Here is a 15,650-nt window from a genome sequence, read left to right as displayed (position 1 = left end):
AACCTGCAGACTGTCACGGAAAGTGCGGAGACATTCAGCGGCAAGGCCAAAGATGCCGAACGTTTCGTCAGCGCCAGCAAAGACCACTAACATCCGCCGCTGAAAACACCTTCCTTTCTTCTTCTTCTTACCATCAAATCGTCATCATCAAATCGTGCGATACATCCATGGCGCAGAGACAGACACAGAGGGTACGTGTCCAATCCTATATGTAACGTGCCTGGATATCACTTCTTTCCAGTAGGGACAGTTACATGCAAACACACTCGAGGCTTGCTTTTATTTCCCAGGCAGTGGCCCAGACATCATCGGTGCGAGCACAAATGCTGTCTATTGCATGTGGTGTGGCACTACGCCCACCCAGCGCGAGGCAAAAATCTGCTCTCAGGGAGGCATTTACGTCGGACGTTCTCTGGACATCCTCACGACGTCCCTCAGACATTAGTGGTGGTCTGGGTAGCGCTTCTAGCGGCTGTTTCTATGCCGCGTGGGCAACCGCTCTGTTGGCTTTCGTATCTATGTGGCGTCCATACTGTCCCTCGTACTCCATTGCATCCACAAACCGGCCTCGTGGGTGGCTCATAGGTTCGCTGAACGTCCATTGATCAAGAGTGCCACCGTTTGGCCAAAAGGAGAACGCTGGAACTACCATGCCCATGGGCTTCAATTCCGCACCATCTTCTGGGGGGGGGGCGTGGTTCCGATAATCGCATCGAACGCACTCAACGTCTATTCTCATAGGGTCCATACACCACATTCGGCTGATGGTGCACAAGCGTATAACGGGGCTTTCTTGGGTCTATTAACGCTTAGTCGTGTCATGGCTGGCACCGCACGGAAAGCATTCCAAGTAGGCAGTGGCCATTACCTGAACCTACAAACTGAAAGACACGCCTATGCGCACAGACTGAAAGCAAAATTGTTAGTATCCCATGTATTTCTATGCCAGTTACAAAGGAGATCCATAAGGGTTCGTCAATTGGCCCTAAAGTGACGCACGCCAGGCAATGGACCTGTTTGCATGGCTTCAACGGGAATAGCAGGTCGGCGCTGCTCGTGAACCAGTACAGGACCACGATGCTTCGGAGGTGGTGGATGAAATCCCATAACAGGACGATGCCGTTTCGTTTCCACGCTGCCCCTAAACGTATGAAAGTAAAGTTGCGGTCATCTTATTTATGTCATATGACTTGCACGACAAGGGAAAGCTCGGTAGCCGCAGATACAGCGTGAACCGTAACACTGCCGCTTGCAAGATACGCTTTCTATTGCAACCTCTCTCTTAAAACGGAACTTGATCACGTGACGCGCCGAAGTGGCATCACCGCACATAATGGGACTTGTGGAGAGCGTACGCCCGTTTGACATAACTGACAACAGATCGTTTGAGTGAACGATACGTCATTCGGGATGGTGGTTGCCTTAGTTGCGCGGTGAAGCTCTGTTCCAGGGGCTTCAAGAATGCAGATTTCAAACTGAATGATGGCACTTGTGGGTGAGGCAATCAATGTCGTCGTTCCATCGTTCGTGATCATTAATTGCCTCATCAACGGCTACAACGTTAGAAATGAGAGGCAGGAAAGAAGGAGGAGAGGAAAGAGGCAGGAGGGTAAACGAGTGACAAATGACGGATCTCCCTTGCAGCCTCGTGACCCCTGGGGTGCCCTACGATATATCGCCCCATAGACGAGTGCGTGTAAGACGTGTATTCTGCGCAGGTCCACGTGACATTGCACCACGTCAGCCTACACGTGACCAGACAAGTTGTGGCGTTCATAATTCCGGTAAAACTGTTCGTAAACAACGCAATCGCTGCTTCTGCGTGTCGTCTTGCAAAATATATTTCGGTCTCTGTAATTAGCTTTATCCTGTACCCTTGCGACGAAACAAAGAGGACTTCCAAATGGGGCCTCGTATCGCCGCTGGCCACTCCTGTGACAATGCGATGCTAAGACCCCATGCGGTGCATTCGGACATCGGAGGAATGGGCTATCCAAGTCGACCAAGAAGTTACCCCGATAAACTACTTACACTGATCTAACCGTTTTAAGAGGCACGAAGTTTTAGGCGCAAACTGCTCTGCCACAGCTCAATCGAAGGATTCTGTTCTCAGTCATTCCCTCTTCTCATTGACCGTCCGAAAAAAAAACGCTCGCGAACCGTTTGAGTGAGCAGCGAGTTTTAGTGAATCATTTTTGCTCAAACGATTCGCAGGCGGATTTGCCACGACCCAATCAGGTGATTACGTTCTGAGTCACTTCCCCTTATCATAACAAGTTTAGTGCATCGTTTTCAATCAAACGGTTCGAACGGCCAATGAGAAGAGGGACTGACTCAGAATGGAATAATATGATTGGAAAGGGCCAAAACCGTTCGCAGACTGTTTGAGGAAGAATGATTCACTAAAACTCCCTATTAGGGAGTGAATCGCTTTCACTCAAACGGTTTGCAAACAGTGTTGCCACAGCCCAACCAGATGATTACGTTCTGAGTCACTTCCCCTTCTCATTGGTCATCCGCTAAACTGTTCGCGAACCGTTTGAGCAAAAAACGATTCACTAAAACTCCCTATTAGGGAGTGAATCGTTTTCACTCAAACGGTTCCCGAACAGTGTGGCCACGGCCCAACCCGATGATCACATTCTGAGTCACTTCCCCCGGTCATCCGCTAAACTGTTCGCGAACCGTTTGACAAAAACCGATTCATTAGAACTCGCTAATGCCAGCAAGTGTCGAAACGGAATATATGCAACGTCACATGACCTCTGACATGTGACCAGGACAAAATGGGCATTTTGCAACAGCCGACCGCTTGACGATGGCTGCAAAAAGTGCGGGCACAGGGCATCCCTGCGCATGCAAAGATCACGTTACCCAAGGAAGTCTGGGAGTCATTTTGGCTAATGGGCACATCTATCCAGAGGTGGACATCTATGCGCGTGCCATGTGTGACCTCAAAGGCGCCACAGAAGTGGAGAGCCACCGCTATAGAGATGCTGGGAAAATTGAAATTACGGTTCTAGCGTTGAGTTTGTTGTATGCTGCTTGTAACAGTATCTGCGCCATTTCGCTGAATCCGCGTGCGACAAGCAGCCATTTTCGACGAGTGAGAGTCACGAAAAGGACCTCTCAGCCAGGTTCGCTTATTTCTTGCTGCTTCTACTGCAGAACGTTCGAACCGGAAGTTGCGAGGTGACGTCATATCCGCAGAAAGCTGCAGACCACCTCTTTCCACGGTGAAACGGTGTGCCTCCTCTCTCTCCCTCCTTCCCCCGTGGATAGTATGCCAACCGCAAAATGAATGGACACCCACTTGGTAATATCCTTGAGTGCTCGTTGCTTGGCGAATGACTTTCGCTCTCCGCGCCGGAGAGAGGCATAGTATTTTTCGTAGAAGCTCGTCAGCGAGAGAATCTCATTTTTGACGCTGAGCGCCATGGAGCGCAGCACCATGATGATTACCGTTACGACGGAACAGCTGATGATTATGATTAACGAGGACGACTTTACCTGAATACCAAGGAAAGGGGAAGAAAACTGTAAAAGAGCCCAGGGAAGAACTATACATGGCGGTATCGGTCACCATCGCATACTACTTGCAGAATAACAGGCAGGGCATGGTAGCCCGACTCAGTTCGACAAAAAGCTGATCCCAGTGGAACAGGTTGCCAAAACACGTCGTGAATTCAACTGATTATAACGAGTTCTACCTTAATTTGTGATCCTTCATAATTTAAAAACCAGAGACTGAGGGACTAAAAACGACAACACAGACAATGTCTCAAGATTCATTCAAAATTAAATTCATTCAAAATTCATTCAATTCATCGTGAAGAATTGTTACATTGTATGTCACGTGGGCTTTTGCCTGTGGGAGTGCCTTTAAAGGCCCTGCCAAATAACTTCAGCTTTTTTTTCAAACAAGTCACTAGGACTATAGCGGAATGCTGACCTCCTTCAGCAACCACAAGAACTATAATAATTTGGAGCTATATAGCAGCGAAAAAACCATGGATATGATGTTTCGAACCAGTCCAAAAGAATAGCTACAAAACAACGAAGAATCTAGTGGAGAATATACAGATAGATATAATTCACTTGGTAAGCTAAATGTATGGATGGAAAGGGGACAGGACGACAAGATGTCTGCAGTGAACCTGTACACACGCTGGAGAGCCTTAATCGCCCAATTATTGGGCTGGATGAAGTGGTATTCACGTGGTAAAACCGTGCGAAGTCATTCGTCAAAAATCTCTCACCTTTGCCATGACCGCGTCCGTGCAGCTTCGGGTATGAATTTTCTGCCAGGCTTCTTGCTCCGTCATCGCCAGGGTCCTGTGGCCGCAGAAGCGTCTGCTCAAGACCGTCTCTATGTCTTCGTTCGGATTTTCGCGACAGCAGCAAGCTGCAGGGACGTCGCAACGCTCAAAGCTCGGGTTGAACCTGCTGCAGTTGAAATACATATTCTGGTTCCAGTCGTGATAACCGTCTTGAGTCACACCGCAGCATTTGAATGTGTACTGCATGAAGTCGATGACCCTCTGGAAGTCATCATTATCTCTGTAATGGACGATGAGATCCACCGTGACGAACTCATGGATCGTCTGCGAAGAGGAAATACCAACCTGAGCTCTGCGGAGCTGAGCCGATCAACCGCTTGCTCAGAGACAGCGCAGCGCTCAACCCGTTCAGAGTTTGTGTCAGTGAGACGTCTTTCCGTAGTTTAGAAAAGAGTACGTTCTTAAGATAACGATAGAGTCACTAAATAAGCTACGCTTCAGAGTACCGACACTGAGTTCCAAGAGCGAGCATGCGCCATCTTGTTTCCGCGCCACGCTACCCATGCGCACGCGCACTTTAGCGCACGATTCCATCTGTCGTGCGCGGGTGTTCCATTGCAAGCAGCCCCATTGACGGCCCCGACCTCACCTTGACGTCCTCAGAACGCTCTGCTTGGCAATACATGGATTATCGCGCAACAATCATACACGCTTCTCTATCCCACAGGGAGCATTATGTTAGCCACCTTTGATCCTCCAATGGGGAGGATACCGTTGTGGTGGGAAACAAGATGGCGCTCCTGCTCTCCCTTTGCACCTCAGTGTCGATACCCTGAAGCGAAGCCTGTAGATAACGACATTGTCATCTATAGAGTCGTATACCTAAATGATCCTCGACTAGACCCACCCCTCAAGACCAGACCCGTACCAGGAGACCAAGATTCGAAAAGGCCCCCTCGACCGGAGAAGATTCTTCGCGCTCTCCTCCAGCTCTACAGAGTACATCCGGCGTTTCCTTCAAGCCCAAGAGCTCTAGTGTGGCGGGAACGCTTCTTGCTTCCGCTTACTGGAGTCGAGGGAGGCTGTCTAGTCGGGGATCGTGAAAGGATAGTTAAGTATAGCAAGCAAGCTGATAAGTATCTATGATGGCGAAACCCCGGGACGAGTGACATACACAAACGTGTGTCTCCTTGTCCGTCGTCTCGAGGTTTCGCTGTCATGAAGTCAAGGATCGTTTAAGAATACGGCCTCTAGAGTCATTTCTTTAAAAAAAGACCTCAAGCAGACACTGTTGACATCTCAAACACGAGCCCATTGGCTTTTCAGAGTAGTTGGGGTGGCCAGTGCAGTTGAAGAGCACAAAATAAGAGTTGTCCCGTGAAACCGTTGAACCTCTTCAGTTGCAGAACTGCTAGAAGAACAGTAGCTGGATAACTATGGCACTGTTCTTCAACTGAAGAATCGCTGTGCCTCTACGATTCGGTGGTTGAACGGTTCGTTGTACTGCACGACTTTGCTTGACTCACGTCAGTATCGCTTCTTTCTCCGAATTTCCCCCTCCCCCTATATATGTGAGGCTCACATACTTTCGTACTCATTGTTGGAAGCAAGAAGGCGAGCAGCGATAAAGCCACGCTGATGAGCATAAGCACGCACATGGCGTGAGAATATATGGTCAGAAGTAGAACGTTCTCGCGTAGGCCTCCAATGAATCCCATTCCAGACACGATGGTCACGACGGATCCAATGATGATGGAAGGGATCTCCAGGTTCACCGCGATCGTGATCATGATGGACATAAACTGGATATCGTCCCAACGCAGGTACAGCGAGTAACACTGCGAACAGAATGAATTTTACTCACGCTGCTGCGCCGTATACAGGGTGTGTGCAGAAAAACGTAACCCGCATTTAGGCCACAGGGGTGGCATCCAGTGTATTGCTCCGTAGACGAAAGCGTGCTGGGCGAGCGCAATGCATCATGGACAGGTCCTGGTCGTACGTCACAGCAAACGTCGAGGCACACGCGACCTTAAAGATGGCGGCGCCCGTGATCAGCGGCCAAACCGTTTGTACACAATGCGGTTGTTTCTGGACGACGTTTTGGATGTTTTTCGATCACGGTAATTATTATCGGATAATCTCGCAGTAAAACGCGCAGTTTTACACATAAAGCCTCGTATTGTTGACAACTTCCAAAGATGTGATGACGACCGCGCGTTAAGACTTACCGGGGCCGATGAGATGTACTTAAACTAAGGTGAAATGGGCTACCATGTTGCGAAAGAAGCACCGCACACTTTACGCTGGCAAAATACAGCCACCTCTTGGTGTTAAGACGGTGAAAATATGTCGGTAAGCGGCAAAACGACATGTAAACAAAGTCACATGACCTTAAAATGACGTTTTCTATTACGTGCGACCAGGACAAGATGGCAGTTTTGCCAGAAGCACCCGCTTGAGGGTAGTTACAACAATGGCGGGTTTGTGTCACCCCTGTGATTTAGGCACATAGCTTGTTGTCTACCTAACTAACGAACTTCCGGCGGCGCACGATGGCAACAAAGCAACGAGAACGTCAGCCTCCGTGCATCAGAATAGGGCAACATGGGGGGGGTTGTGTTCAGGTACCGCTAGGGGAGCTATCGTTGCAGAAATCGAAACGACGTCCCACATGGATGCTCATCGGTAGTGCCCCTAGCGGGGCCTGCACATAACTCTCCCGAGACCGCCATGCACTGTGACGACTGCCCTATTCTAATGCATGAAAGTCGATGTTTTCGCGCTCTGTTTGTTTTTTTACGCTGAGTACGGCTTCCGGGATTTTTTTGTAGCTTTCGGACGCATAAACACGCCATCGTACGCTACCGGAAGTTCCTCGAGTTACATGCAACAATGCGGCTTACGTTTTTTTTGCACACACCCTGTACTACTCAGGTACCTACAGAGATGGCGGTGATTATCCCCGATACGATCATCAAGAGGAGGTTGATGATGACCAAGGGATAGCGCTGCAATGGGCTCACATCTCTCATCGGAGGCTCTGCAGCAACCATCTTCCTGTAAACGTTGCTCGGTGAGGAACTGGTTAGGAGTAGATTTACCCGTAAGGTGAGACCGCCCACACCTGTGTGGCTAACGAGCTGCACGTGCCGCAGGGTAGCACTGCGGATAATTTCCACCGCCTATAGTTCTTTAGTCCGCGCCGGGTGTAGTTTCGTATCGGGACCAGTGGAAGGAGTTCATATACTGAATCTAAAAATTCTGTGGACTAGAAGTTTTTGATATGCATTTCAACAACCCCATCTGATTTTTAGCGCAGGGGAATGCTTTAACACGGGAATGATAAGCCTAACGGACTCGAAACTTGCAAGTCGTTGAATTTGGCTAAGTCGCCTCACTTTAGTGAGGTTAGTCTAGGTTAGGTTCTACAGAGTGGGGGGGGTCTGGGGGGGCGCCCCTCCCCCCCCCCCAGGCACGCACTAGGCGGCGCGGGCGTCGAGACTGCCTCGAGATAGATCAGAAGGTGCTCAGTAAAGATGGCGGATCGGCTTCAAGAAACCGGGAATAAAATTTAATTTTTACACGTTTCACCGAATATACGAGGGTCATTCCTGTTTTAATTTCGTTACTAATTAGCTCCTCTTTCACGTAAAAGCGTTCGATTTTTGTTACTTTTTTCTTTAAAAAAAAGCCAGTGGTGCCGATACGGAACTACATCCCATGCGTCGGCATATCTTTGACACAAAGTGCTGGAAGCAACGTTTACTTCCCCTACATAGCTACCGTTTCCGGCAAGGATCGAACCGACGTTCACGAGAGGTGGTAATCGTAAACGTAACGTAACGTAACGTAACGTAACGTAAGGAACGTAACGTACGTTTTTCCGTCCCAGGAGCTGCACAACAAATTCCCCTTCTTCCGTTGTTCTTCAGATGTTTCTCGAAGCACGAGTGACGAATGACGATAACCATGAATTTTGTGAAAGCACGTGACGCACGCGCGTTACAAAGTAGGAATCCTCGAAAACCGATATGGCGCTAGTGTCTGTCGGGGCAACAATCGAGACAATAAAGGCGATCATCATGCAGTTGTGGGCAGACACACCGTACCTACTTTCGATTATTATCATTATATCATAGAATCAAGTTGTAGCTAATCAACACGGACCTATGCAATCACGCAGAAGTGACTAAAAGCGAACTTCTTCTTCTTCTTCTACCAATGAAGCTTCTTAAAAGAAGCTTGGTCCTGAGAGAAGAGCTATGTGGTATAGATTTGGAGAGCATAAGAGGCTGAGAGGACATCCTGCCGACATTAGTTCCAAGTTTGTTACGACTACATGCCACATCAAGAAGAAGAAGAAGGTCCATAGTGTCCAGTTTGTTATAGCCATAGTCTAGGTAGTCAATTTCATAGCCCTCACCAATCTCCCTCCTGTCTAACGACCATCCTCCATGGGGCAGAAGAAGAAGAAGAAGGTGTACCCCTCCATTCGCGAAATTTTGCTTTCCTGGGTACTAGGGCACGTTGACATTCTCCACAAATGAGGCTACAGACGCCCTTGCGACTCATTGTGTTAGTCCCCGGCGAAAGTCTAGTACGTCGACGTGAAGGGAGACCTGAGGTAACGACCATAATCTAATGATAATGTAATTGCCAGAGCTTGATGATATGATGGTTGCTCTTATTTCTCATTAGCGGACGCTGGCGCCATCTCGCTCTTCAAGGATTTGGCACGCACTAGATGCGCGTGCTTCGATCAGCTCGTGGCCATTGTCTCTTGTGCCTCAAGAAACGTACGAAGAAGCAGAAGGAGACAGACGTGCTTTGCTGTTCCTCCGATTGAAACATGTACGCCTGGTTTTTAGTCGTCCTTAAACATGTCTCTCATTGAGCAATACTTGCAGGAAGACAGAGGCGGAACCCCCAATGATCGATGTGAGCCCATTGCAGCGCTATCCTCTGGTCATCATCAACCTGCTCCTGATGATCATATCCGGAATAGTCGCCGCTATCTCTGTGAGTGTGTGTCATCTAAAACGAGGTGTTAATTGCAGAAAACTACGTATAGACACGACGTTCTTGTCAGCCATCGCAATCTCTGCTTGAATGTCTTGAAATACCAAATGGGACTGGTTATATGTTGGGTTATTAGCAAGGCCTGTTGTTCTCGACGTATCGTACTACCATCAGGGCCGGTGCTAGGGGTGCGCGGGGCCTGAGGCAAAGGCACATTGCGGGGCCTGTTTTACGCGATTAAGTGCATACTTCATATTTTTTAAAAAAGTAATCCCTAATAATTGGATGTTTACGTCGCGTCACAACTGAGATCATGAGCGACGCCACAGCTGCCGGTCTGGTGGATTGCTTTTGCCCACCTGAGGGTTCTTTAACGTGCGATGAGAGCTCATCACACGGCACCCCGTATTTAACGTCCCTCGCGGAAGACTCCGTGTCTAAGCAACTTGTACCCTGCCACCAAGGGTTCGAACGCGCGATCTTGGGATCAGAAAGCGAACACGCTACCGCCTGAGCCAAAAAGTAATCCCTGGTTGAGGGCTTCGTGCGACCTCACCGTAAGACGGTCGCCTTTCTCGCCTCCCCCTATCGCCGGCCCTGACTACCATTGCATCGTGCTACATAGTTGCAGACCTTGTACCTGAACAACGCCCAAACGCATACGTAGCATCCGGCTTCACACTGAATGAATGGCTGCGTTAAGTAGGCGCCCCTCTTTTGGTGCGTTCAAATCGAGAGTATGAGACACCCGGGGCGGCCACTAAACAGCGAAGCGCAACTTTTGAACGCTACCCTGCTCGCTCCATGATGGCGCCACCTGTTGTCTCCTTGTGCAATGCACAGACGAAGGACACGTTGGCTAAGTTAATATATAGCAACGTTGGAAGTGACGGCTACGGTTGCGAAGACCTCTCCTTGTAACAGGAAATGGAAACGAAAAAGATGGGAATTTGTAACAAACGTCATACGAGCTGTTTACTTTGATCGCATTGCCCGCTGCATCGCATTACCCGCGAATAACCGCCGATATCCGTGTGCCAGTTATCCGCTAATACAAAACCATGACAGAAGTTATAAAGGTTGTTACAGTTGAAACCGGAGCACTGGGTAACATAGAAAGTATTTTGCTTCAGAGCACACCCGCCGGGGCTCAAGAGGAAGTACGCCACGGAAAAACCTGAAGCACCCGGCCGCTTGTCGTCTGCTTCAAAGGCCCCATTTCAAAACGGGTGCGCGGGGAGCTGCTCGGGTCTCGCACTCCCGGATGCGCGAGTGGTGCTTATTGTGTCGCGTTAAGTGAGTGGAGTCTGAAACACTCGCTCCGGGGCGCCTACTTAACGCAACCACTGATTAGAAAATAACCTACTGCGTCTACCGCACCATATAGCTCATGAAATGTCTTCGAGGTAGCGATCTGAAAAAAGTCGTATCCTATATAGCTACCATATATAGCAGCTCCTGCTCAGTGAAGTCGTATTCGCAGAGCTACTCGCTGTACCTGCGTTGGGGCGACATACACTTCCTGTCTATCGCGATCACGATCGCAGTAAACCTGGAGATCCCTTCCCTCATCGTCTCGTGCTTCCTGGCCATTGTCTCTGCGATGGGATTCATCGGCGGCCTCCGAGAGAACATTCTACTGCTCACCATTTACTCGTACGCCATGTGCTTCCTCATTTTAGTCAGCCTGGCTTTATCCGCGCTCTCCTTCTATCTCCCTTCGCTGAGCAAGAAGGTATGTATGGACAACTGTGTTACGTACTCCTCGGAAGAACGCAAAAGGAGAACCTTGTGGTCACAAGTACACTGGGAGTAATTGCAGCTTCTATACTCCCCTAGACTGCAGTTACTCCCCATTTTAGTCCCCAACCCTGACATTTACTCCCCAGGATTGCAAATTGTCACTGAACTTCGCGAATGGTCTCCTGAATGCGTACAGTCTACGGAAATATGTGCCCTTGGTCAATCTGATGGCACAAGGCTGTATAACTCAGCAAACGTTGCGATTTTCCAGCCACACAGAGTAAGAAACAGTTAGCGCTTCTTTGTTCGCAAATTGTGCCATATATATGTCGCAAGACTTTATATTACTCGATATATCACGGTTGACGGTTTGCTTCAAACTATTTTCATGCATGCACACGAATTGTGTACCTCGTACTCTTACAACAGCGCGTGAAATGCAGTCTCCACTCTGACATTCATTTACTCCCGTGCATTTGCTCCCGAAAGGGACTATTTTTTGTGGCAATGCATTTAGTCCCCAAAAGGAGTAAAATTACTCCTTTTTTTCTTAGAGTGTAGAAGGGAGGATGAATTTCCGAATGATGTATTCCGGAAGAAAGACTGTTTTACTGTTCTCCTGGTGTTCACCTGAAAGACAGTCCCGGTGTTCAACTGAACCGTTCTATCGCCAAAGAACGGAATAACTGCCCTACAGTTGAAGAACGGTCCTGGTGCGCAAATGAACTGTTCTACAGTTCAGCTAAAGAACTGTTCTATTATTCAATTGAAGAACTGTTCTTCTGATCTTGTTCTGAGGATCTTCCAGAGTGTTTCTCGCACAACTGCTCACCTATAGAGCTTGCGATGTTCAACTGAAGGACGTTTCGTGTAGTTTTTTCCCCTTGAAGCTCAACGTTTACGTGGGATTGGTTTTGAGAAGGCACTAAATGGCGCTACTTCTTAAAACAACAGGACTACATGAACGTGAAGTTGGTCTCTTGTTTATGTTATTTCTCTCCTTTTTAAACATTGCACCTATTTTTAGTCGCATTTTAATCGCAGTGTTGGCGCAGTACGACCTGTGTTGTAGATGCGCCATTAAAACTCTAATCATCATCATCTTTCTCTGTGTCCGTGTTTCTATTATGCCTGTTGAGGCTGACGGCTTCGTCCTCGCAGACCATCCACGACTACGTCACGGTAGATCTCATCGTCCACTACAGAGACAATGACGACTTCATGAGGGTCATCGACTTCATGCAGTACACGTTCCAATGCTGCGGTATTACAGATGACGGCTACCGTGACTGGAACCAAAACATATATTTCAACTGTAGCAGGACCAACCCGAGCTTCGAAAAGTGCAGCGTACCCGCGTCTTGCTGCTGTCGCCAACAGCCGGACGAAGACATGGTGTCAGTCTTAAGCAGGCGTTTCTGTGGCCAGGATGTGCTGTCAAAGACGCAGCAAGACGCTTGGGCGAAAATTCATACTCGAAGCTGCACCGACGCCGTTACGGCAAGAGTGAGTATAATTTTGAGATATTTTGCAGAGTTGGGATTGCCCCCTATCAATGGGCGTGTGCAATACACCATGCAAGTCGGTGCAAGTAGGTCAGCCGAATCGGGTACCCCAACAACAGTATACACGCGAGGTCTACGTCGCTCCATTTTTTTCACCGTAGTGTGATGTGTTGTGGCCACGACCTACTAGATTATAACGACCATGTCACAATCAGCAAACCCTATGAGGTGCCTGTCCGCACGATCCGCCAGGGGCGCTACTGACGCACCCTGGCAGACTGGCGCACGATTGGACGATGGAAATTTGAATTTTGAACTCGCAGAAGCGTATGTACGACAACCGTAGCAGACGACAGCGATAGCTCCTATGAAAACGCGTAGAATGATGATAATAATCAACCTCAGAATTAAACATCTGTGGAAGTCCACAGCTTGTACAGAAATACTAAGGTAAGCTGAAGTACAAAGTATTGTAGAAGTTGAGGAAGCAATAACAAGGACGATCAGAAGCGCCACCGCTGCCTTCCAAAAATGCGGCGCATGGGAGGGGTGCGCCTGACGTGGTCGTTATAATCTAGTAGGTCGTGGTTGTGGCCCGGCTCCGAATGCCCCCATATCCGTGTATTCCCACGAGCGACATTCCTCCAGAAGCGGAAGATGAGAAAAGATGAAGATGGCGTAGCTTTCTGCTGTCACGTGAGCACGAGCGCTCACCGTCGTTTCTAACCGTGTGGAATATCCTGCTACACAGCCACAAGATATTCCGTAGCAGACGACAGGAAAACACGCTGACGGTGTCGTCTGCTAGGTGTCGTCTGCTAGGTGTCGTCTGCTAAGTGTCGTCTGCTAAATGTGCAGTACGCCACTCCCGATATTCCTCACGGTGTGAATATTCAACACAACACGGGACGGAACTTCGGCTCTGTGAGCAGTGTTCTCGCTTTTTCTTCCACTGGAATATTCGGTGGGGATGTCCCTCGTGTGAATACGTGGTATTGTTGCTTTTCTGAGTGGACAGACGCTTTCTCACGTGCTTTCTCAGACCTTTCCTTTTTCTCATGCGCGTAGACCTACTATCGTAGCGTCCGCCACTATCACGGCGCGACAAAAATCCGCCCTTGTTACCTCGTGCATTGGGTCTGCAGGAACTTCGATTATCTGAACGTCCCCTGGACCCGTTTGCACAGAAATCCCGCAAGGACCCTAACACAAGACGAGTCCTTATCCATAGTCCTGATAGTGGATATCGTATACGAGCTGGAAATTCAGGACTGCGCAGCACTCAAACCTGCGCTGAAGGAAGCTCCTCGAAGTTAGGATCGTAGCACGGTTCCTATATACGGGAACAGGTCCTGACCCTATCCATCAACACTTTGAGGTCTGCAAACTACGATCGCTTACGTTTGGCACATCGTTCACGTAAGCAAAATGTGTAGCAGAATGTCAAATCGTAATCGAAATCATGATTTCGGGTACCTTGAATGGGGTAGGGCATCGCCCCTGGCTACGAAACTCCCCAATCACGATCATCAAATAAAGTTCGACTAACGATGGTACATGCACGTTCACCCTGATTAGACACCATGACACAAAATAGCGTTGTCGCAAACGGCTGTTGGCGAAACGCTGCATGGAATTGCAGTGAGCTGCTCCGCAACAGCAACCACAGCATTGTTAGGTGACATGTTATATATCCCACTACTCATTCTTGCTGATGCAGCGTTTAGTTCACCTGGTGCCACGTGACAGCTGAATTTTGACAGCGTTTTTTTTTTTTCCTGTTATTCAGATAAAGGCGTCCTCATTCTACATAGTCATCGGCTGTTCCGTCGTCACAATTATCCTCACCATCCTGCGTTCCATGGCGCTCAACGTCAGGAAGGAGATCGTCTCGGTGACTGGCTTCTACGAGAAATACTACGCAGCAGTACGGCGCGGCGAGCGGAAGTCACTGGCAAAGCAACAAGCTCTCATGAATATTCCAAAGTAGGTGGTCAACCTGTGTTTAAAACTTTGCTTGGCTTGGTTAGTGGCTACTTTTGTTCATATAGAGCACGTTTCCTTCCCAACGTTTTCAGGGGCTGTGTGGAGATGAAACGTAAACGGCAGCCTGCACCTCCGAAACCTCAACCATCACCAGCGCAGCACCGTAGCCCAGTTCTGGTTCATGGACAACCCCGGCACGCTCTTGACCCGGACGAGATGGAAAGCAGTCCAATGGCTCGTCTTCCCTAATTTAGGGCGAAGTGACCCCTCAGGCGGCTCCGTGGGCGTAGAAATATATACGGTGTAATTAAAGGAGTACCGTTTGTGTGTTCCTGGAAGATTTCTGTCGGTAGCTGATTGCCTTCTTGCCTGCTGACCCGGATGTCCGTGGGATTGACTCCAGTTCGGATACTCTGGATCCCCTAGTGTAGATCAAGCCAGACTGAGGTGTTCAGAAGGGGAGAGGAGGATATGGGTGGATAAACTGACCGCAGGGGGGAGTGGGACGGGGGTGGGCGTACCGTGGTGTGGTCCGTGTGGTCACGGAAACTATGGCGCGACGGAACGCGCATTGTGGGCTCTCCATCGGTGTGGTTCCAAACATCCGATTTCCGGTCATAGGTCCCACCAATTATTACAGCTGTTGCCGTTGTTGCGACACAATCATCTGGAAACGTAAGCATTGGACCGATACTGTAATGTTAAGTAGCCGCTTCACAGTCTACCTGGCCTGGCGAGAACAGCTTACACGTTAAATAAGCGATATTTAAAGGTTCGCCGTCCATCTGCAGCTAAAGAAGCCCCAGCGATAGGAACATTATTGTGATGTTAGCCTGCGCACGAATGAGAGCGCACTGCGGGCGATTGTCTCCTAGCTGGTCTACTTCGCGCCGCGCCGCAATGAAAAGTGAAAGCGCTTATGAGTGAACTCTGACGCGACCATGTCGCATGGAACACAGTGCGAACACGGCGGACGCTAACCCACATAGCTAGGAGAGTGCTATGTGGTGAAGTTCATTTTTAAGAGTGCAGATGTGATATACCACAAGGCGATCGCAGGCTCTCCGATGTAACCAGCGAAAGGTCCTCTGATTGCCCTGAATGGACTCGTCCA

The 15,650-nt window shown here is 49.1% G+C and overlaps 2 protein-coding genes across 3 annotated transcripts; one reads left to right on the top strand and one right to left on the bottom strand.

The window, feature by feature from the left end:
- Positions 1-701: 701 nt before the first annotated feature.
- Positions 702-8,266, bottom strand: LOC135397233 (tetraspanin-33-like). Its single transcript, XM_064628667.1, has 6 exons — positions 8,161-8,266; positions 7,226-7,364; positions 5,867-6,118; positions 4,260-4,604; positions 3,314-3,510; positions 702-1,141 (listed from the first exon to the last, which is right to left on the bottom strand). Exons 2-6 carry the CDS (start codon positions 7,334-7,336, stop codon positions 976-978), a joined length of 1,071 nt encoding a protein of 356 aa, XP_064484737.1. The 5' UTR covers positions 7,337-7,364; positions 8,161-8,266; the 3' UTR covers positions 702-975.
- Positions 8,267-8,733: 467 nt separating this feature from the next.
- On the top strand, positions 8,734-14,863 carry LOC135398292 (tetraspanin-33-like). Of its 2 annotated transcripts, XM_064629711.1 has the most exons (7): positions 8,736-8,907; positions 8,982-9,134; positions 9,191-9,302; positions 10,786-11,037; positions 12,207-12,551; positions 14,340-14,536; positions 14,629-14,863. In XM_064629711.1, coding segments are annotated over exons 2-7 (1,065 nt in total). In that variant the 5' UTR covers positions 8,736-8,907; positions 8,982-9,132; the 3' UTR covers positions 14,786-14,863. The 2 variants fall into 2 exon arrangements, with proteins under 2 accessions (XP_064485782.1, XP_064485781.1); XM_064629712.1 differs by lacking the exon at positions 10,786-11,037 and having other exon boundaries at positions 8,734-8,907.
- The last annotated feature ends 787 nt before the right edge of the window (positions 14,864-15,650 follow it).

Source organism: Ornithodoros turicata, chromosome 6, assembly GCF_037126465.1.
Source record: "Ornithodoros turicata isolate Travis chromosome 6, ASM3712646v1, whole genome shotgun sequence".
NCBI classification, from domain to species: Eukaryota; Metazoa; Arthropoda; class Arachnida; order Ixodida; family Argasidae; genus Ornithodoros; species Ornithodoros turicata.
The sequence above is the reverse complement of the archived record's forward strand: the minus strand, read 5'-3'. Positions and strand labels throughout refer to the sequence as shown.

Bases quoted from the DNA above. Each gene is read 5' to 3' on its own strand.
- LOC135397233 (XM_064628667.1), bottom strand. From the start codon at position 7,336: ATGGTTGCTGCAGAGCCTCCGATGAGAGATGTGAGCCCATTGCAGCGC. The intron at 6,119-7,225 runs GTAGGTACCTGA...TTCTGTTCGCAG, and splicing joins GGATAATCACCGCCATCTCT to TGTTACTCGCTGTACCTGCG. The intron at 4,605-5,866 runs GTATGTGAGCCT...TCCTCTTCGCAG, and splicing joins TTCCAACAATGAGTACGAAA to ACGATCCATGAGTTCGTCAC.
- LOC135398292 (XM_064629711.1), top strand. The intron at 12,552-14,339 runs GTGAGTATAATT...CCTGTTATTCAG, and splicing joins CCGACGCCGTTACGGCAAGA to ATAAAGGCGTCCTCATTCTA. The intron at 14,537-14,628 runs GTAGGTGGTCAA...CAACGTTTTCAG, and splicing joins GCTCTCATGAATATTCCAAA to GGGCTGTGTGGAGATGAAAC.